The following is a 23,188-nucleotide window of genomic DNA, read 5'->3' on the forward strand; positions in this document are numbered from 1 at the left end:
CGCAGTTCATAAAAAGAACACATAGTCGAGATATTTCATCTATAGAACAGCTGTTTTGACGACTTTAAAAAATTAGGACTAAAAAAATCATCGAGTTTCACACAATTTACACAAAGAAAAAGGACTCTGAAAACATTAATTATATATACACATATACAGAAGTCTGATCATAGTCTCAAATATGAGCAAGGAAAGTTGTGTGAGTGTACCACACCAGATTTTTTTTTTGTTTGTTTTTAATAAATTGAAAATTGAAATTGAAAGATTAGTAAAAGCGCCAATAAGGTGATTAGACAAGTGAGAAGAAGATACATAGCTCAACAGTTAGGATCAATAGAATCAGATTTTAGAAACTACAACACACAGGGATTCTACAAGACTTTTTCAAACTATATCAAAGGTTATACCCCTCAAAATGTATGCTTTCGTAAACAGGATGTGAATCTAGCATTGAATGATGAAGAAAACTGTGAAGAATTAGCCAAATATTTTGAGAATCTCTTGAACTGCCCAGAGCCATTAGAACCTCTCACAGTATCCAACATCGTAGCCCCACAACAGGATTCTGTACCACCATCTGAGGAAGAAATTGTGAATCACATGAAAAATTTAAAAAATAACAAAGCATAGGTGAAGATTGTATTGTAGCTGAGTTTCTGAAAAACCTAGGGCCCAATTCAAGAAAAGAGCTAGCCAAAATTATACAGAATATTTGGCCCACTGAAGAAGTACCAGTTGATTGGAAATGTGCTCTGATTCATCCATTGCACAAAAAAGGAGACAAAACAAATGTAAATAATTTTAGAGGAATTTCCCTACTCGCTGTATCATATAAGGTTCTATCAGCCTGTATTCTTGAAAGAGCGCAAATCCAATTGGAGCCCAAAATTTCTGATTTGCAAGCTGACTTCAGGCCAAACAGATCATGTTCAGAACAGATACTAAATTTGAAATTGATTACAAAGTTGAGGAAAATGCATGGAAAACCAACAGTCTACGTATTTGTCGATTTCAAAAAGGCTTACGACTCAATCCACTGTCACACTTAAGAAATGTTTGTGTGAACAGTGTTATTGATTCATCACTTGAAAGAATCCAGCCCGACCACTTCTAACCTAGGGAAAGGGGTCTAATCAATCTAAAATTCACTGACGCTCATTTGGTGGATAAATTACCAATATATTAAAAAAAAATTATTAAGAACAAAGCAATACATGATTTTCAACAGTCGTTGACCACTACTTAATAATTTTCAAAACCTGAAAATGACAATCTCAAAAGGGAAGAATCTAGGGGATCCAAGCATACCCAGTACGTAACTGAAATCCCCAAAAGATCAACATTGATCTTGAATACAAGGAAAATAAACCAAAACAGATTATAAGCAAGTCCACCCAATTATTACTCAATATCCAATAAAAGAATTAATGCATGTTCAAAATAAAAAGATAAAAGAAATTACTATTCAAGGGATACTTGGATTACCTAAGATTCCACAAATACAAAATCAGTGAATCTCTGATTAGGTTGCAGTCCAATTCGTTCATCTAACATCACCCCAGTAGTGTTGCGGTCAAGTGTTCCTCAAATACACTGCTCGATCATTTCCGACTCAACACGGACAGTGAAAGGAATACAATAATTTATTATCGGGAACAAACTATTATATTCCCAACCTGACAAGGATAAACGAATAACTTCCCCCACTATTCGCCGATTGTTCCAGGTTGGTAGAAAAATTGGAGATGTGTTACCTCGATTCGGCGAACTTTCCAATTGGGAGTAACAAACTCTGGTAGTTCAACAGCATTCGGCAAAATTAGATGGTTATGCCATTGTACAGCCGTGGTCCAACAGATCGTCCGTGACGTCAGAATCAGAATGTCGCCCAGTTCGTGGAGTGTCGGACAGTACGTCGAGATCGTGAATCCCCATGGCGTGGACCGCTTTTGCGGATTTAATAAACAAGTAACAGACGCGTTTGGTTAGCTTGGCTTGTACAAAAGTCAAACGTTAGCAAAGACGAGCATTTACTCAAATGAGACATAAATTAATAGCTAGGTGAACGAGATAATTTGGTAAATGAGTTAGGCATGTTAAAATGCCAAAATTTAAATACTAAAAGAAAGAAAAACAGTTCTTTAACAACACAAAATAGCTACATTGGTTAGAACTCAAAAACCCAAGCCAAAAAACGACGCCAGCTATTCTCTTTCCCAAACAAGGCACAGAGCTTCTTAGATTGCCTGGAAGGTAGACAGCCAGCGCCCTCTACAACTTTGTTAAACCAAACTTTATTGGATTAAAGCAGTAAAAGGGAATTTATTTACCAATCAAATGATGGGCAATAAAACAGTAGAAACAATGGATTTGATAGGTTTATTTAGTTGGAGCGAAACCTCAACTACCAACCAAAGCAGTCGGCAAGGCAGACTGGCAACAAATTTAAAGAAAATTTCCCACAAAGAGTTAAAAGGGAGAAAAACCAGATGGCTTCAGCGGGAACTTTAAATAAATCAACTACCTTGTAATGGGACCATTACATTCACCCCCTCGTTTTGGTGTGAAACACCAGGGAAAATCACAATCCCAGGGTAACTAACTAGATAAAAAAAATAACCTAAGTTTGTGGTAATTCAAGTCAAATAACCCACCGTTTCATGTGCTGCAACAAACTAATAACTTGGTTCCTACCTAGTATTAAGACAAAGAAAAGAAAAGCATTCCCCAAGTGCATTACTTGTCAAGAGAAATATGACTAAGCTTACATTCTATTCATATATTACGCATTTATGTACAACATAATCACGAGGACAAAATGTTGAGACTATCCCAACCCATGTGGAAGAGTGACAGGATGCAAATAGGATTCCACAGGATACCAGATCATGGGATCCAAAGTTTCCAAAATACTGGATAAAATTCGGAAAGTATAAATCATGAAGAAAGGTGCTGAAAGCAAAATATTTGGAAGAGGTAAAGGAATAATTGCAAAAGCAAAACAAAGTGGAATGATTGTAAAAGTAAAACCATGTCAAGTTGACAAAACAAAGGAAGCAAAACTTCAAATAAACCATGTGGAATAGGACGAAGTTCCCAAAGGAATACAACTACTTGAAAGGAGAATTTGTGAGAATCCTGACCTTCCAGGTGGCCAGCCTGTCAATCAGTTTACTCACCAAAGAAATAATTAAGACAGAGATCAATAATAAAAGACGTTAGTCTGGTTTGAAGATTTTTGATTAATCAATTTTAAATATGACAACAAACAGTTGGAAACCCTGAACCAATCTAGCTTTACCTAACAAGTCAAGCAATGACTGAGTGAGCACCGGTTCTCACCGCCATCAACTCAACTTGAAGCAGAAGATTTTAAAAGAAGTGAGCAGCTCCATTCGCACACTAGGGGTTGAGAAAATCTACACAAGCTTCCAAGAGATAAACACCACAAGAAAAATAACATCGTTAGCATACTCTGCTGTTCTTGATTCTAGAATAAGACAAAACCAACAATAACTGAAAAGGGTTTAACTTGACCTATGGTAATTTCCAAAGACAAAGTTCCTAAGACAAAGTTCACATACCTAACCAACTTGAATTCACAGATGACTCTGTTGGCAGACTAACTAAGGAATAAAGATAGTTCTACTATCATAACTTCAAATATCCAAAATGCCTAAGTCTAATATGAAATCAAACAATTTTATTAGAAAAAATAGAACAATTCAATTTGTTCCCAGTGTACAATGTCAATCCTACTTTTATATACAGTCCACAAGTTAACAACTTTCAGAGCCTTGTGGTGTAAAACTCACCAATTATTATACAAAGACTTACCAAATAATTACTAAATAGCACAAGAGCACATACTGCAGTACATCAAGACATTGACTACAACAACAAAATTACAAATCCATGAAGACAATAGGACCTAGCTCAAATTTTCGAGAAATATAGTTATTAACACAAACAATACACCAAATTCTTCCAAGACTTTATACCTCAAAGTCAATGTCCACAGGAAACAAATTCCTTACTCATAACACAACAATGAAAATGTAGTACACAACCACATCGTCAGACCAACAGCTTAAAGAATAAGCTAATACCCAAATATACAAGTATCTATTAGAATAGGAGGGCAGTAAAGATGTCGCGATCATCTATTAATTACCATATTCCCATTACACAAGAATTTTCCAAATGGAAAAAACAAAGTATTCACTGTATTAGATGCTGTCCAGATACAGTAATGTCAAAAGTTGACATGAATAGAAAGAAGACAAGTCAGCTCTACTGAACAAGTTTCCCCTCACGGATAAGAAACAAGTTATTCAGTGTACTTCTTTAGTTGAGATACATGTGCTTTCTGCATATAGACTCCTGTTTCAGGATCATGCAAAGCTGCAGTAACGGGTGTCAAAAACTTCTTAATCAGATATGGTCCTTTGAACCGATAACTAAGCTTACTCATCACTCTGTTAGCAGCACTAGACAGAACATGTGATTGCATGAGCACTAAATCACCTATCTGAAATGGGACTGCTACTCTACGTTTGTTGTATTGCTCTGCCATTCGGGTATGCGCTTTCAACAAATTTCTCCGCGCTTTACGCCAGATCTGCAAGGTGCCAGGCTCCACGGTTTCAGGAAGTATTTCGTCGATTCCCCACGCATTGGTCAAGGGATGATTGGGAGCATGTCGAAACATGAGAGAGAATGGTGTGCACCCGGTACTTTCATGTTCAGCTAAGTTGAAAGCTAGGCTTAACCACTCTAGACTATCACTCCATTTGTGTTGAGCCTCCGCATGGAAAGCTATCAAAGCACTCTTCAGGTTTCGATTTACCCGTTCGGACATGTTAGGGGCAGGGTAATATGGTGAAGTAGTGACCTGTTGGATGCCCAGCTAAAAACAGAAGTTCTTGAAAGCATTAGAGGTGAATGCTGGTGCGTTGTCAGTAACCAGACTTTTGGGAACTGAGAAATTAAAAGAATATTCCTTTTAATGCTTTAACAATAGAGGCAGTATTTCCCTTCCTCAATGGTATTAACCAACAAAATTTGCTGAAGGAGTCTACACAAGACAAGATTTGAGTATAACCCTCAGGAGTTCTAATTAGAGGACCCACCAGATCACAATAAAATCGTTCCAGAGGTTTTGTGACCACCTTGGATGAGAGGAACCCAAAATTGTGTTGTCTAGCAGGTTTGCTTTTCTCACACACATGACATGACTTCACCAAGCGACAAATGTCATTTCTGACCCCAGGCCAGAAAAATTTTTCAAGAACCTTGTTTGTGGTTTTGAAAATTCCTAAATGCCCACCTAGAGCACTTTCATGGAAGTATTTGAAAACCAGGGGTATTAAAATCCTGGGTACTACCACCTTTTTGTCATCAGAGTTCCGTGATTTGACAACAAGTACACCCTTACTCAATGAATAAGGAAATTGGTCTTCATTGTTGATTATCTTGTCGATTACCTCTTTACAAAATGCATCATTCTCCTGATGATGTTTGATTTCAGAAAAGACAAGGGGAAAATCCGACAGTTTCAAATTGTTAACAAAACAAAAGAGAGGTTCTATTTCCTGAGCCGAAGGAGACAAATCAAGAGGTTCCTCCTCATCTTGAAACATGCGGGACAAAGAATCAGCACAGACATTTGATTTTCCTGCCACATGAACTGTTTCAAATTGAAACGATAAAATTCTTAATACCCAACGACCAATACGACCACCTTTGGGGTTGTTGAGAACCCAAGACAGAGCAGAATTGTCTGTAAGCAACTTAAACTTGGCATGTTGCAAGTAGACTTTGAACTTCTCCATCCCAAAAATAGCGGCCAAACACTCCAATTCATAGGTGCTGTAACGTGTCTCATTAGGTGTCAACTTCTTGGATGCATAAGCAATAGGTTGGAGGATGCCATCTGTTTCCTGCGATAGAATTGCTGCAATCGCTGTTGAACTGGCGTCAGTCTGCAAGACAAACTGTTTGGTGAAGTCGGCAGTTCGTAGTACAGGTGGGTTGGCAATGGCCTTCTCAAGTTTGAGAAAAGCCTCCTAATGAATATCAATCCACTCAAATTTGACATTTTTCTTCCTCAATGCATTGAGGGGTGCAGCAATCTCAGCAAAATGAGGGATAAACTTGTGATAATATGCAACCATCCCAATGAACCGAGCAACTCCCTTTTGATTTTTAGGAGGAGGGAAATCTCGAATACTAGTAGTCCTGCTTGGATCCACAGCTACTCCATGTTCGTTCATTATGTGACCCAGAAAAGAAATTTGGGTTTTCCCAAAGCTAGCCTTGTCAGGATTAACGGTGAATCCAGCTTGCCGCAATTTTGATAGCACAATCCGGATGTGAGACAAATGATCTGAAAAATCTTTTGAATAGATGACAATATCGTCGAGATAATGGAAAACAAATTTATATTTCTCTTCTTCAAACAATTCATCCAGAACACTGGACAAAATTTGTGAACCAACTGCCAGTCCAAATGACACGACAGAATCTGTAGGTTGCCCTCATGGTACAAAATGTTGTGTAGTCCCTACTGGACTCATGCAGAGGAACCTGATAATAAGCAGAATTTAAATCCAGTACAGAAAAGAATTTGGCTCCATTGAAGTTGTGAAAGGCACTTTCAATGTTAGGAAGAGGCACAGAATCTAACGAGATACGTTTGTTTAGAAATCGATAATCCACCACTAACCACCATGATTCACTGTCTGAGTCATTCTTATCTCCTTTGGGTACCAGAAAACATGGACTTGAATAATTGGAAACAGCTTCCTCAATTACTCCTTCCTCCAACATTTTCTTTACCTTTTGATCAACAATCTCCCTTTTGATTGGGTTCAGCTGATATGGAGGGCGACGTACAGGCTCAGTTGAGGTCAAACGGATTTTATACTCCAACAAGTTTGTTTTACCCAATCTTTTGGATAATACATCCTGGAAATCACCAAGAACCTCATCTAAACCGGACTGCTCATCCTGTGACAAGGGACTGTTACTATCAAGGACTCCAATAGAAGCAATCAGTGGTGACAACAAAGATCTCCACTCCGTGACAAAGTTGAATTTAATCCGTGGTTTGAAGCCAAAGAAATAGGAATTGTTGAAAAGATTAGGAATCAGCTGGGAAAACTTAATAAAATCACACCCTGGAATGACAGGAAAGGCAACATTTTCGGCAATAAAAAATTTGAAATTCCAGGTGAAGTTTTCAATTCTGATTTTTATCGAGACTGACTTACTCAACACAAGAGGGCTTTTATTTGCAGTGGTACAGACAAAATGTTCTTCAGAGAAGACAATGTGGTCACCATTGGCTAACAATTGATCCAGAACAGAAGAAGAAATAATAGATCTAACAGCACCAGAATCAATCAAAGCTGGTGTTTCCAAAGCCCCTAAACCCAAAAAACAAACAATTATAGGCAGGATTTCATTCATGAGTACTCTAGCCTTATGGTTGGCAGGATGCCGCTTATCCAAACGCCTGCTCCTCTGACCATATTTAGAGATAACTCTATTTCTGGGTTTACCCTTGTATCCCTCCAAGTTGGTAAACAATTTGTTTTTGGACTCATAGTTGGAATTTTCATCAAGACAAGCATTGACTAGTCAGGACCTCTTTGATGTACAGTCACGTGCAAAGTGACCTACCTTCTTACAATTAAAACAAGTTACCTTTCCACTTCCACCAATTGCGCTTGGTCCAGGCAGCTTGACATCAGGCTTATTGTTGGAGGTACCAGCGTGTTGTTGTGCCGATTTTGACCTACAGTTCATAGCAATGTGACCTCTCTTTCCACATTCATAGCAGGTCCTATCCCGGTGTCCATAAGCCGTAGAGGTCTGCCTGACGCTACCGATTCTCGAACTCTCCACATAGGCTCGCTCATTGTCAGCAAAACTCAGGTTCTGTGATAATACACTCATCTCATTTAAAGCTTGAAATGTGGTTGGCCTTTCCTGGAAAATAAGACGAGATCTTTCCGCAGGATTCAAGCCTGAACAAATTGTGTGGACTATTTCTGCCTCAGATAAGTTGATTCTGAGCAAACTTGCAGCTTCCCTGATCGAAACAATGTAACTGCAAAGTGGTTCCTGTGAGCTCTGTAAACGATAAAAACGTTCTCTCTCAATGGCCGATAACAAGCGTTGAGGAATGAAATATTGTAAAATACCTTTGTGAAATTGGTCAAAACTGATGTTTGAATTGATTGCAAAATTCAAACGTTCCCCTAAAGGCCCTACCGCAAAAGGTTGCAACAGCTAAAATAAATGCAAATTACTTACACCAAATTGGCTTCTAATTTTCAATGCCACTCCCAAGAATTTCAATAAAGTCTCAACTGTCAATCCATCAGTGACAGGTACCTCTTTCAATAAAGACTCAACTGGATTCTGTAATTTGTTGTACAAACTTCCAAAAGGTGAAGATGCACTTGGGTCTAAACGAGGGACACCTGTGGAAATTGCTGGATTAAAGTTGAATTGACTAGGTTGCACTGGCATGAATTGATGTGCACCTGCAGGCGGAATGTTCAAGGTCAACCTTGGATTATTTGTCCTGAGAGGAGCACGACCAACTGGCTCAACAGGAATATAAACTTCAGGTCTGCCTACTTTCTGCAAATTTTGTGTTGGAGGCAGCACTAAAGTAGTAGTAGTTGCAGAAGCCTCAGGAACCGTTGGAGATGACATGGCTGTTGAATACGACACTGGTGAAGCTCCGCGGCTAGGAGGTCCAGGTTGCCAATTTGACAATGATGTAACTATCCCTAGTATTTTTTCTATACGTTGATCCAAATCTGAAAGCAAGCTCTCTTTCTTTTCAAAACGGGCAAATGTCAACAAGTGGATAATTCTATTTGTGCAGTGGGACACATTGGACATACTTTTGAGGAAAACCTCCTTCCTATTCTCGGCCTCCATGTCCCCACTTAAACTAGCACACCAGCCCTCTATCCATCCTATAATATTGTCTATTTGACTTAATTCAGACTTGGCAGAGTCGTCAGAGTGATTATACCTATGTAACTTTCTTTCCCCCTCCCCATGCTCTTTTCGCACCTCTCTATACTTCTTACGTAGATCATCTACACTCATAGGTTCAATTTCCTCCCCGGGGATTCCCATGGTTCCAAGTTCAAATTGAATCTGAAACTTTACTAAATGATTAGGGTTAATAGCTCGAGCTAACCAACCTCTCATTCCCCCACCTGAAGCTATTTTCTCCTCTATCTCATGTTTTACTTCCCAAAACATACTTGATGGGGACTCTGTGGATTCTGTTCCCTGAACAGTCTGATCCCTTACTTCCCGGGTGGTATCTGAGGGTTGTCCGGACATATTTGGGATGCTGGTTTCCATCTTGTCAAGCTAGAGCAAGCTAGTACAAAAATAGAAAATAAAATAAAAATATTAATGCCAAAAAGAAAATTTCAAAATCATTGTGTTTTAAGACCAAGTCTTTAAAGTTCAAATTCAAAGTCACTTCATAACTTGAATTCAATTCATACTTCAAACTCAACTCAGAATCCAACAAAAGGTATGCAACATTGTACAAAATTAGACAAAGTAAAATTATCATGTATAAGATTCTATCTTAAATTTTTAGATCTTGTAAGGCACATTAACTAACAGTACTGTCAATATTATTAACATTTCCATGCTAAGCATCTTCAATACTAAATAACCAATGATGATTGTCTATCTCAATACTCTAAATGAAGATAATATGGATGCATTAAATTATTTCCACTCTCAGAAATTTAAATTATCCACACCTGACTACAATACCCTAACCTGTGATTGATCGACAATCAAACCACATTCCTCAGGTCAGACTGGCGGTCAAGCTGTCATGCTTGGCAAGCAATGAATCAATCAAATATATTAAGTAATAAATTTGGAAATATGGATATTGAAAAGATATGTCTGAAAAATATAGAATTTGGAAATTTGGTATAGTTACCAAAATAGCAGAGTGCGGCGCAGCTAACTGTCACACTCAAGAAATGTTTGTGTGAACAGTGTTATTGATTCATCACTTGAAAGAATCCAGCCCGACCACTTCTAACCTAGGGAAAGGGGTCTAATCAATCTAAAATTCACTGACGCTCATTTGGTGGATAAATTACCAATATATTAAAAAAAAATTATTAAGAACAAAGCAATACATGATTTTCAACAGTCGTTGACCACTACTTAATAATTTTCAAAACCTGAAAATGACAATCTCAAAAGGGAAGAATCTAGGGGATCCAAGCATACCCAGTACGTAACTGAAATCCCCAAAAGATCAACATTGATCTTGAATACAAGGAAAATAAACCAAAACAGATTATAAGCAAGTCCACCCAATTATTACTCAATATCCAATAAAAGAATTAATGCATGTTCAAAATAAAAAGATAAAAGAAATTACTATTCAAGGGATACTTGGATTACCTAAGATTCCACAAATACAAAATCAGTGAATCTCTGATTAGGTTGCAGTCCAATTCGTTCATCTAACATCACCCCAGTAGTGTTGCGGTCAAGTGTTCCTCAAATACTCTGCTCGATCATTTCCGACTCAACACGGACAGTGAAAGGAATACAATAATTTATTATCGGGAACAAACTATTATATTCCCAACCTGACAAGGATAAACGAATAACTTCCCCCACTATTCGCCGATTGTTCCAGGTTGGTAGAAAAATTGGAGATGTGTTACCTCGATTCGGCGAACTTTCCAATTGGGAGTAACAAACTCTGGTAGTTCAACAGCATTCGGCAAAATTAGATGGTTATGCCATTGTACAGCCGTGGTCCAACAGATCGTCCGTGACATCAGAATCAGAATGTCGCCCAGTTCGTGGAGTGTCGGACAGTACGTCGAGATCGTGAATCCCCATGGCGTGGACTGCTTTTGCGGATTTAATAAACAAGTAACAGACGCATTTGGTTAGCTTGGCTTGTACAAAAGTCAAACGTTAGCAAAGACGAGCATTTACTCAAATGAGACATAAATTAATAGCTAGGTGAACGAGATGATTTGGTAAATGAGTTAGGCATGTTAAAATGCCAAAATTTAAATACTAAAAGAAAGAAAAACCAGATGGCTTCAGCGGGAACTTTAAATAAATCAACTACCTTGTAATGGGACCATTACACCACAGACCCACACTTTTCAAAATTCTTGAAGAAAAAGGACTAGATCATTAACTAATACAATATCCAAAGTAAAGTTCATGGGAAAACTGTCAAAACCGTTTGAGATAAAGACTGGCGTCAGACAAGGTGATGGATTGTCTCCGTTGCTATTCAACATAGTTCTGGATAGAGTAATGGAGGAGTGGGAGAAGCAACTCAAAGAAAGAAACCTTTGGAAGCCAATCGCGCTTGGGACCAAGAAAAATAATTCACAAATACCTTTAAAGCCAAACCTTATTTGGCTTTTGCGGATGATCTTGCAATAATGGCAGACTCGGGCGAAGTTGCAATAAAACAAATAGAAACTTTGAAAGAATGTGCAGAAAAAGTTGGCTTACAAATATCCTTCGAAAAAACAGTGTTCACAACCACAAACCTAGAAGTTACCAGACTACAAACTAAATATGGAACAATCAACAGGGTTCCAGGTTTTAAATATTTAGGAGAGGTTATTTCGGAGAGATTATCATAACAGGATAGAATAAAGAAAGCTCGTAAAGGCCTAGGGCTGGTGCAATCCATTTACAATAAAAAATGCTTGTCTCTTCACACTAAAATTAGACATTATAATACAGTAATAAAGCCATCAATGCTATATGCCAGTGAGACCCTAAATCTCAACAGGAAAGCTGATCTAAAAAATTTGAAGAAAGAAGAAAGGAAAATAATTAGAAAAATTCTAGGTCCGAGATTAACTGAGAATGGTTATAGATTACAGAAAAATAGCACAGTTGAGCAACATTCAAATATTGTAACAGACATGAGAAAAAGACGTCTAAAATTCAATGGTCATATCATGAGGCTCCCTGACCATAGAATCAAAAATAGTAAAATATATAGCTTCGCTTGCCTATGGAGGAGAATGGATTAGGAATGTTAAGAAAGATCTAGTTTTGGCAGGAATTACTGATGATGAAATTAAAAATAGAAATAATTTCAAAACAAAAGTGAACAAATGGGAAATTATTCCAGAGATAAAAGCACCAAGAGTTGGCACAAGATGGAGTGAAGAAAGAAAAGCTGCATTTTCTCAGAGAATGAAAAGCTGGTGGGCGAACAAGAAAACCGCCAAGTCTAATAAAAATCGATGATCATGATTTTACTCAGCATCTTCCACTTCGGGAGCTCTACGACTAATAATGATAATAATAATAATAATAAAGATTACCAGTACAAGATTGGTCATGCAAGAAGACAGGATTAAAAATCTGGTGTGGCGCACTCACTCAACTTTCCTTGCCGTTATGGAAATTGATCATGTGACGCTAGTGTTCCCGCGCCTCTCAAGTCTACTATTCAAAGATTTCAGCCAACTGGTGACAGGGCAATAACGCTGGAGACACACGAGGTCTGCTATCTCTTCATAGTGAATCATTTATTAGAATCAACAGTTGCCAACAGTTTGCAATTGGATAATCACATTTTCTCGAATTTCAATCTCATTTTCAATTTTAGGTGAAAATGTTACTGAACATTAATTGTAGAGATTCTCATGCTCAATCTTTTCGACTCGAAAGTTTTTGTTTAAATTGTATCTAAAGCCTGATAATTGAGAATCTAAAATCAAACTTTGCATAGATGGGATGGAGCTCCTGAAATTTTTTACAGATATGGGACTTGTGGTAGTTGATAGAGCTTATCGATGACTATTTTAGGTATAACTTTAATTAAAATCGTTCGAGCCGTTTTCGAGAAAATCGCGAAAAACCCTGTTTTTGACAACATATTCGCCATTTCAGCTGCCATCTCGAATCGCATTTGATCGAAATTGTTCGTGTCGGATCCTTATATTGTAAGGACCTTACGTTCAAAATTTCAAGTCATTACGTCAATTGAGAGATGAGATATCGTGTACACAGACGCATATACACTCACACACACACACACACACACACACACACACATACACACATACATACATACATACATACATACAGACCAATACCCAAAAACCACTCTTTTGGACTCAGGTGACCTTGAAACGTATATAGAAATTTAAAAATTCGGGTACCTTAATTTTTTTTGGAAAGCAATACTCTCCTTATCTATGGTAATAGGGCAAGGAAAGTAAAAATGAAAGGAACACCATTCAATCAATAAATATATAATTACAATAAAATCAACGAGCAAAAAATAAAATATGAAACGATAAATGTAAAAAGCAATATGAGAAATACACAAGAAAAATATCACACTTCGCTCAATTAAAATTCTTATTATGCTCAATAGCATCAATTATCAATTTTCAAGATTTTTTTTTTGTCAGCATACATATTACGGATTCCAGTAGCTCAATTATTCGACTCACTTCTGCTTATCGAATTAGACCTTCTATAATTCGAAATCTCAATGATATTAAACAACTCAATAATATTTGATACCTTAAATAAAAAATCTCTGGGCATAGGTTCGGCCGTTAGTGGAAATTAGATAAATAATTTATCTTGTGATCTTGAGCTTCTATAAATCTTTACTATGCTAATAATAATACTGATATTTATATACATTAATTGAACATGTTCAATAATTTCAAGTAGTGATATATAATTTAACATTTAATTCTCATATGAATATATTTTAAACATGACTTTTCCCTTATAATATTACTTGCGCAATTAAGTCTAAATCAAGCTTGATTTTCAAATTATACCCTCGACGAGCTAGCTTTTACGAAATTTATATCAATTCGTAGCACTGAGGATCCTCATGAATAATTATCAACTCACGTGTAGATTTTTCACAAATTCTTGATAATGGCCAGGATTCGTCTCGTGTGTCCTAAGCTTTTTCTGGTGGGCTGCTGTCGTCTTTTCCAATGGGGGCATTCAATTTAATAACTCACGTCATACAGTGACATCACTGAGTTAAATGAATATATTTTTTAAAAATACATAGATCAAACTTAAACTTCTACAAAAATTAATTAATGTACAATAAGGGATTCAGTCTAATGCTCTCATAGTTAGTGGGTGTTCCTGGTGACCTCTGGCAAGCAAGTGGGTTATGGGTCTTCCCCTATTCTTTCTCAACGATACTTCTGACTTTTTGATTTGCATAAAATTCAAATATCTCCTCTCATTGGCGGATTTTAAATACTCCGCGATGACGTAATTAAGTATTGTCAAATAGTTTGTAAAGTAACAACATAGTACTATGTTAAGACTGAATATTTTAGTCTTAAACTCTTATTTTATCTTGATTACATAATTTCGTATATTCTATAACAATTTCAAATTTTTATAAAGACCAAGTGGAGATTTTGAATTGAATAATTTTTAGCGCCGAGCAAATACTGTAATTTGATTGGTACATCCCCAAAACTGTAGTAGGTATTAATACACTCTATTAAAGCAAATCCCATTTCCTTTGTCTTTTTGTTTTGTTTTTATTAATTTTTGTTCATGCTATATGATACAATAAATATTTTTGTGTTTTCTTAATCGTTTTTTGTGACATTTATTTGACATGCTTAGTTGACAAACCCTCTTGTCCTAGTCTTAATGAATGCTACCTAGATGCAATTATTTTGCTAGCGAGTGTCTAATTAAATTGTAGATGCTCAGCTTGGTCGTTATTGATATTGCCGACAAGCGCTGTTTATATAGAACATAACCTCAAATTCACACAATATATTATTATTTTATTAAATAATTGAGAAATAGATTTTCATTTCAAGTTGTTAGCCATAATCTCGGCTTTCCTAGTCGTTATCGCCTTATCTATATCTTCCCTTGATAACACCATTGGTGACAGATACTTTTGCTATTCTGTCTGAGACCTAGTAATTTATTTCAGTTTATGAAATTTCTATTGGTATCAAAATGTACCGTCAGAATATATAACGTTATTCACTGTGATGAGAATTATGTGACAACATAATAAATGATACCACATTGCAATGAGGTGTTGCATATACCACTACTAGGTAGTAACACCAAGAAGTATTGAAGAAATTATGCAAAGTTGCTATTCTGTCATTAAATAGTCAAGTGCTGTGTTTTAAATTGAAATTTTCAGTGAATAGTACTGTAGTTAATCACTGATGATACTTCAATACTTGTTCAAGGAAGTACTCGACTTGAAACCTAGAACAGAGCTTTATCTGATCTACTTATTGTTAAAAAAAGGCTTGATCACAATATATTATCACTAGATATATCTAAATATATCTAAGATCTTAAAATTCAAAATTGTAATGACTTTTCAAATAATTCGTGCAGATGTCAAAGTATTGAACAGGTTTTTCCATATAAGTATCTGGGCGTCATTTTTGATTCCAGACTTGAGTGGATACAACATATTGACTTCCAATTGAAAACCTCACGTAAATATATATTTGCATTCAGGCAGTTTGGAGAAATTCTCAATTTTAACGAACTTGAAATAGCTTATTTTGCCTTTGTACAGTCTCGCCTCTCATATGGAATCTTAGCATGGGGAGCAGCCTACCCATGAAGTTATTCAAAACTAACTAATAACTTCCCTAGAAGTTATTCAAAGCTGGCTTTCCCTCATCTTTATTATTCCAGGAAATTAGAATTTCACCCCTGAAAGAATTATACATAAGAGATTTACTCATTCATGTTTATTAACATTTTGGTTCAATTTTCCTACCATTCTCATAACACGAGATTTACAGCCACAGTTGGGATCAGAACTATCCAGCTGACGAGATCCTTCTCAACAACAAATTGTTTTTCTCATCCCCAGTAATATATCGTAATTACAAACAATTATTTCCGCAAAATAACATTTTTTCAGCTGCAAGTCTTGCAATTTAAAAAAAATGAAATATTGGTTGTTAAGTGAGGAGGAGGCTTTGGCTCTGGTCTTGGCGGGCGGCGGACTCACCTGACTGCAAAATTAACATGACTTCTACTGACTGACTGACTTTACGATACAGACTGGCTATATACGATAAAGACAGACTTTACAATGAAGAATGACTTTCTACAATACGAAACTATGAGAATCATTTGAATGGAATTAAATTTATTATGTATATATAGGTATATTATTTGTATATTAATGTATATTTATTGTATATTATAGGGAAAAATATATAATAAAGGTATCATTTTCAAAACTAGAACCGATTGCACACCGTTGCAGGATCAGGATAATAATCATTCGTTGCACATGCAAGAATAAATATTTTTATCAGTGTATGGTGCGGGGCGAGTAGTGGAACAATTTCAACCATTCAGTGACCGCTTCGGAATACTCCCGCACGCATGGTTATCGCACGTCTCGTAATAATACCGCACCGGTGTTGATCAAGACGCACTTTGTTTCAACAACAGTATTCACTAGATGAGTTTGCTTTCTTGAAAGAAGAAATAATAAATATGATAAGATGATGAATGAATGAGAATCATTGTATTGGATGAAGGCATGAATAATAAATGAAAATAATAAGTATTCTTATAATATATTATAAGTATAAATAATAAGTATTCTCAGTGAAAATGTATTTTGTGATACTTATTCGAGAGAATTCGAAATAATTGAATAGTTTGAAGGTAGTTTCTGAGTGGGACGATGTTGGTTTACAGAATATAGCAATGGGTAGAGAATTCAGAAGTATTTCAACCCCACGCGAGAGGCTCAGTTGCTAGGATTACTGGGCAGCTCTCTCCAGGGCTGGATCTATTGTGACGCAAGAGACAAAACAATGACGTCACGAGTTGCGTCACACAGTTATCGAACTCGGGCCTCCGAAAATTTTACGAGAGACTGTTTAGTTAGTCTACAATGAATCGAGTGGATTTGAGACTCTCCGAATCGATCACGTTCAAATCACCAGCAAATGATCCATTTTCCATGATCCATTATCCATGGGAATGATTCTTTGTAATAATGCTGATAGAACTGCCATATTTCAAACAAGATGATACTATTCTAGGTTCAGGTTATTTCCGTGCTAAATCATGTCTGTTCTTGTTGAATTGTTCTGTGTCAAGCAAGATTTTTCTTCGTGCCAAACTCAAGCATGAAATAAAATTTTCAATATTGATGTAAATTTAAAGCCACTTGTCAACTCTATCACAATATTTTATACTCTTACTTGGGTTAAATCATTCCCGAAAGGCCTAATTATTATTCTATCCATTCATGTATTCCAGAATAACAATAATATACATTTGCTGGCTCTTATCATGACCCTAGTCATGTAGATCTTGGATCACCAGTCCCAAGAGAAATTAGAAAGAAATAACATTTTATTATGTACTTCGTAAGAGAATGAATTACTTAGTTTACGCAATGAACACTATCAATACGTGGTCTACTGTGGTTTCTGTAGGATGTGTATTATACCTCTTGAGCTACGGTACCTTTGATTTAGAAGAGAAGGCTGTTTTTCAACTTTTAAATGTTCTCTTGTAATCGGAAATGATCTCTTCTCAATTGAAATATTATTCATCAAGTTATTTCTTCATTTATTTTTATACAATCACAAATCATATTGGTATGACTGGGAGAGAACAACAGGCTTAACCCAAAACTGCTCTTCTCCAGAATTTTATGAACAGTAAAGTCATTATCATTCTAATCTAGAATATAACCTCTTCTTAAATTCATCGAATTCAACTGACGTTGATAAAGTTGATAGGAGTTTTCAATGTGTAGTGCTATTCATTGATTTCTCTGATATCTCTTCTAACCTATATGCGGAGCTCCTGATAGAACTAGGATACAATCTCCTGAAACGGTTCTCTCCAACAACTGGTGCAGAAAACATTCGATACCTAACCAGTGCATTCGATGTAACTGGCAAAGCCAAATCAAATAACGTCGATATTCTCTCATTTATTGAATAAACAAGATACGAAAATAGCAGCAACCCCGTTCAGACAAGATTCGAAGTTTGCCGTGGACGTTCCCAAAATAGAATTGCAAGGGATGAACAGACGGTTGCCATGGGGATGATGCGATGCTCCCACGCAATTTGTATGATGACTGTGTGCTGTGTGCAACACCCTATCAAACTATCATTCTCTCACAACTCTCAATCTCTCTTCCTCCTACTCATTCTCAGTTTTCCCCTCTTCATTGCCAAATCAAATCTTCAACTGCCTTAGTCTTCAACTGCTATTGAATCTTTTTTTTCAAAGAACTTATTCATAGGCCTACTTGTGATGTTATGATGCAATCCATTCCTGTTCAGAAGCTCCAGCCCATGTATCGAATAATCATGTTCATTCGTTGTAATGTGGTTGAATGATAAATAATTAATAGAACTATAGAAGAAGACAAAATATATCGTTTTTCTTCTTTTAATATTGTTTGAATGGATTATTCCTCAGTTCGTTCATATGGTACTTTGAAATTTATTGAATAGAAAATAATTTTCTATTATTAAAACTGCATAGAATTCTTGAATCTCCAATCATATTAGAGATCTACAGAGATAATGTAATATATTTTTTTCAAATCTACTCCATGTCAAATAATCACATGAATAACATACACTTAATGAGTAATACATTAAGCTACACATCACTTTACATGAATAACACCCTCGTTTCGGTCGTTATATGAGAATGGTAAGTTAAACATTACCAGAATACAAATGCAATTCAATTATAAATCAGGCTATGATGTGGAGGATTCGACGATAGATGCAGTCTAGAAAACATGATTGCATTAATAATTCTAGTTCGAGATTATTCTCATTTTGAGAATATAGGTGATTATCACTTATATCATTATCAAAATTATGATACAGCTGTAATTCTAAAAGTTGTGTTCTACTCTTATGCATCTAGGTCATCAGAATGATATTTAATTAAAACCTTATCCATGAAAGAGGTCCTATTAGATCAATCATGGTATGTAATTAAATCCGATAAGTCCTAATTATTTATTTGATCACTTATCTATGTAATTGAGTCCTCCACGATAACTTAGCTACGTTATTACCTAATGATACTAGTTATTATCGTTATACTCGTTTTTTAGGGCCACTGTTTTCCAGGATAGAAGGATCCATACGAAAAATTACTTCTTCTCATGAATGAATTTTATCAGGTGTAAACAAACTCTACATGATAAAAGCTAAAGAGCTGCTCAGTTTCTTTGATTGTAACTTTCCTGTGATGACAGAGGTATCTATACCAACTTCTAGAGTTAGATAATAAGGCAACTCCAAACTCCATTTACTCATTACAGTACGAGTGAATGAATATGCAATGCTCATCAAGCGAAACGTTTTTCGTGGTGTTCAGCACTGAAAACATTCATCCAGCGATATGACATGACGATATGACATATTTGTCATAACAAGACGATGTAGTGGGAATATTCTCATCAATTCATTTCCCATTTTATATTTTCCCAGAGATACGCTGAATTCACAGTATTTTGATGTTAATATTTCACTCCACATACGAATAAAATACAATAGTTTTAATTATATTTCTTGATTCATGAATTTATAAATTTGAAATTATACAATTAATGAAGAAATTATCCTAATATTTCAGATAATATTCAAGATGAAGTATATAAACTTATGAACATTTTCCATATCAACACTTGTTAAGAATTCAAATAATTTTTCCAATGAAAAGAATGTTCATCAAAGTTAGAGAGAGATTAGGGCAGGCCAGAGAGGTTGAAGAAGAGCAGGGGTGTGTTTGTTTGCTAGTTTACCTGAATTTATTTGAAAAATTCGTTGTTCGAATTCATAGAAAACAGGAATTATTTGAAAAATCATGTTCTGTAGATAGATCTAGATGTTTTTCAAATATTGAATTGATTCGTCGGAGATCCAGAGTTTTAGTTAACCTTTAACATTCTCAAAATGATTAAATCCTTATCAAATGTAAGATTTTAATATTCATTTCTCAGAACGAATGATTGAAGAAAGCCTATGATCAAATAATCGATGTACAGGTCAAAATGCCTTCATGCGTCCGGTGGCAAAACTCGATTCTGTCCTGAAATCAAAGTTCAATGAAATCTGTCTACTCCTGTTTTGTGGAGATCCTCATTTGAAAAGAATGGGTAAGTACTAGTGGATATTCAATTGATCTATCTTTTCCATTGAGCGTTTATTCCAAGTTTGAATAAAATATAACTTATTTTCCATTATTGTCTGATGAAATTTGTGGGAAACAACGTTATTAAATTTATCGCCGTATTGCGAAACCAAAAATTATAGAAGTGCTCATTCATTTATGTATTGTATTTCATTTATCAGATACATATAATTTAACTTAGGTTTTAGATGTTCACTCACTCCTTTTTAGCATCCAACTCGAATTCAATTACAATTTTCAAATAATTATACTAGGTTATTGATATTTCAAATGTTATGTCGAAAGCAATTGTATATTACGTAAAAATTGGTGAATCTGAATACCGGTACATTATACAACCATCAATGAACGAGGAAAGTTCCAAGTGATAAAATTTGTTAACCAGTATTTTAATGGTGGAGAAATTCTACTCGCTTTTATAAATGTAATACTATCTGTCAAAGATCTAATCCTATTATGAGGACATTTTTGCTAACAGTTTGCTGTCCACATCTTATAGAAGTCAAGACGATGATGGAAATATGGCCTCAGGTCAACTGCAAGAATAGGTTGACCTGATAATCCCATCCATATTGGTTTTTTATGCAGATTCTTTTATTAACATCCCAGTGTTCTGAGCTGGTTGAATATTTCACTATCGAGTGATGTCAACCGCTTTTACCTTGTCCATTCTTATGTCAGTTTTTAAGATCAACGATCAATGTGATATCAAATATTCTTTATGGAAAATACATTCTTCTTGCTGAGGTTGATGCCAACATGAAGCTTGTGCGTGTGTAATGAGGCGGATGATATTGTTATGTGATGCCTTTAGAGGGATGGCAGAGGCGAGGGGTTTCCGGAATCTTCTGGTAATCAACACGGAGGAGGCAGGGGGGCTTCTAGATCATTCCAGTGTGTTCCAGTTTTGGTGCAGGGAGCCATCGACCAATAGCAAGCGCGTTCTCGAACCTTCTGGTGGTTTCCATGCATTGTGATTGGTCGGACGTTTCGCCACACCTCCAGACCCTCCTAGAGAGTTCTGCTGCGATAGGCCGGATGTGGATTCTCCACCCTATAGTCTATAAATGGCACGTGTTGCAGTCGGAGTGGAGTTGAGTGTTCGCTGCTTCTTATCGCGACAGAAACGTGATAAAGAGATAACAGACTTTCGTATTGTTTATACAGTTACTTTTCTTGGTGACAGTTATTCTTATACAGTTATCCTTATACAGTTATTTTATTCTAGTTGACGTACGATTGTGATAATTCTGTCTAATTTATTAGGTAGTTATCAGTTTATAGTTGTTTCCAGTTTACCCCCGTGTGTTATAGTGTTATAAGTAATAAATCTAATCAGTATAAATCGCCTCAAGTGTTTTATTAGTGTAGAAACTAGAAACCCGTAGCAATATTGAGAGATGAATGAACCAACAGTTCTAGGTGGGTTCCTAATCACCGGGAAGCGATCTCACAACTCATAAATCACATTCAGAAGAGTTGGCTCAAACGGTCACCCTTCCAACAGGAGTAACAGGCCTATTTCTCCCTAATGAAGCTTAAAGCCCGGTCCAGACGCTCAAGTTTAGCTTCAGTCTTTTGCTCAAGCAAAAGTCGGAGCATGTAAGTCGTTGCGTCTGGACGTAAAACGGATGGGTCTTCAAGCTTAAGTCGTCAAACTTGAAATGTATCGGCCGGGAATCTTTACCCATCAAACCGTCTGTCTTTTGCCTATCCACCAAAACCTTAATCGCGTGAAAATGGAGATAGAGAAATTGTGATTTCAGATTCGGATTCGGCGCCCGCAAATTAATTAAATGCTTCGCGAGTACTTGAAAATAAGCAAGTTTTTCTATCGGTTGTATATAACGCTATTTAACCCTTTTTTTCTTTCTTGATTCTCATGATACTGTCAGAATTTGATGTTTATATTATGATTTACTATCATGATATATTAAGATGTACTATATTGTTGATAAGAATACTATCTACAAAATTCCAATCCGTTTACAATCACTGTGTCTCGAGATATGGCATGTAAACAAAGCCATTTAGGAGTTTTGACGCGCGTGAAAGCTGGTTTGAAGTTTGGTTGACCGTAATTTGATTCTCTGTTCAATCAACGGCTTCTTTCACAGACTCAATTGAGCTCATGAATATAGGCGAACATCAACAAACGTGCAATAAATTGCAAAATTGATTTGTTAATAAATAAGTTAAGATCTAGCTAAATTCAAACAAAAACAAAAAAATCTGTTCATGCGAAAACATATTTATATACTCTTATATTTATCTCCTACTCATCCGCTGATACATTGATCACATTATTTATTCATTTATTCAAACATTCCTGCAGGAATAGAGCTACTGTATCTAATGAAAAATGTTCTCATACATTTTTTTAAATTTTCAACATGATCGAACCAATCCTTTGTGATATTTTATGTTCCAGCCACTAAAAGGGTGCACAATAGCACAGCTATCAAGAAAGAAACGAACCCTATCATTGCACCTTTGAGGAAATTGAGGATCAGCAGGAGTAGCAAGTAAGTTGACAAATTAATTTCAACCAGCAATAGCCTATTAGTCACTTTTGATTTCCTAGTTACCATTTTTGTTTAGTCCTAATGGTGCATTTTTCAGTCCTAATGATGCATTATTCAGTCCTAATGATGCAATGGTGTGTTTTTTAGTGGGCAGGCAGTGCAACAAGCTGGAAAAATTTCTAATTTACAAGCTATCAAAATAAAAAAGCTGAAAGAAAAAGACCTTGATGTCAATACCACTATATTTCTTAAAAATGATCCTACATTACAGAACCAGGTTTCATGGTAACACCTACAACATCTTCACCACACATTCCTCAACCACTTCACCTCAACATATTTCCTGTTACCATGAAACCTGGTTCTGTAATGTAAATTAATTTTAAACAAAT

At 36.0% G+C, this 23,188-nt stretch overlaps 1 protein-coding gene across 5 annotated transcripts in view; it reads left to right on the top strand.

Annotated features, from left to right (window-relative positions):
• The window catches only part of LOC120351314, a 97,390-nt gene that overhangs the window by 69,724 nt on the left and 4,478 nt on the right, over positions 1–23,188 (top strand). The window contains exons 2-3 of one of the 5 annotated variants that reach the window (XM_039428106.1): positions 20,126–20,236; positions 22,703–22,796. The exons of 1 other annotated variant lie outside the window; for it this stretch is intronic. In XM_039428106.1, the coding sequence (XP_039284040.1) occupies positions 20,140–20,236; positions 22,703–22,796 (191 nt within the window). In that variant the 5' untranslated portion in view covers positions 20,126–20,139. 3 more of the 5 variants (XM_039428103.1, XM_039428104.1, XM_039428101.1) reach the window with 3 other exon arrangements.

The sequence above is a fragment of the Nilaparvata lugens genome, chromosome 5 (assembly GCF_014356525.2).
Source record: "Nilaparvata lugens isolate BPH chromosome 5, ASM1435652v1, whole genome shotgun sequence".
In the NCBI taxonomy this organism is placed as follows: Eukaryota; Metazoa; Arthropoda; class Insecta; order Hemiptera; family Delphacidae; genus Nilaparvata; species Nilaparvata lugens.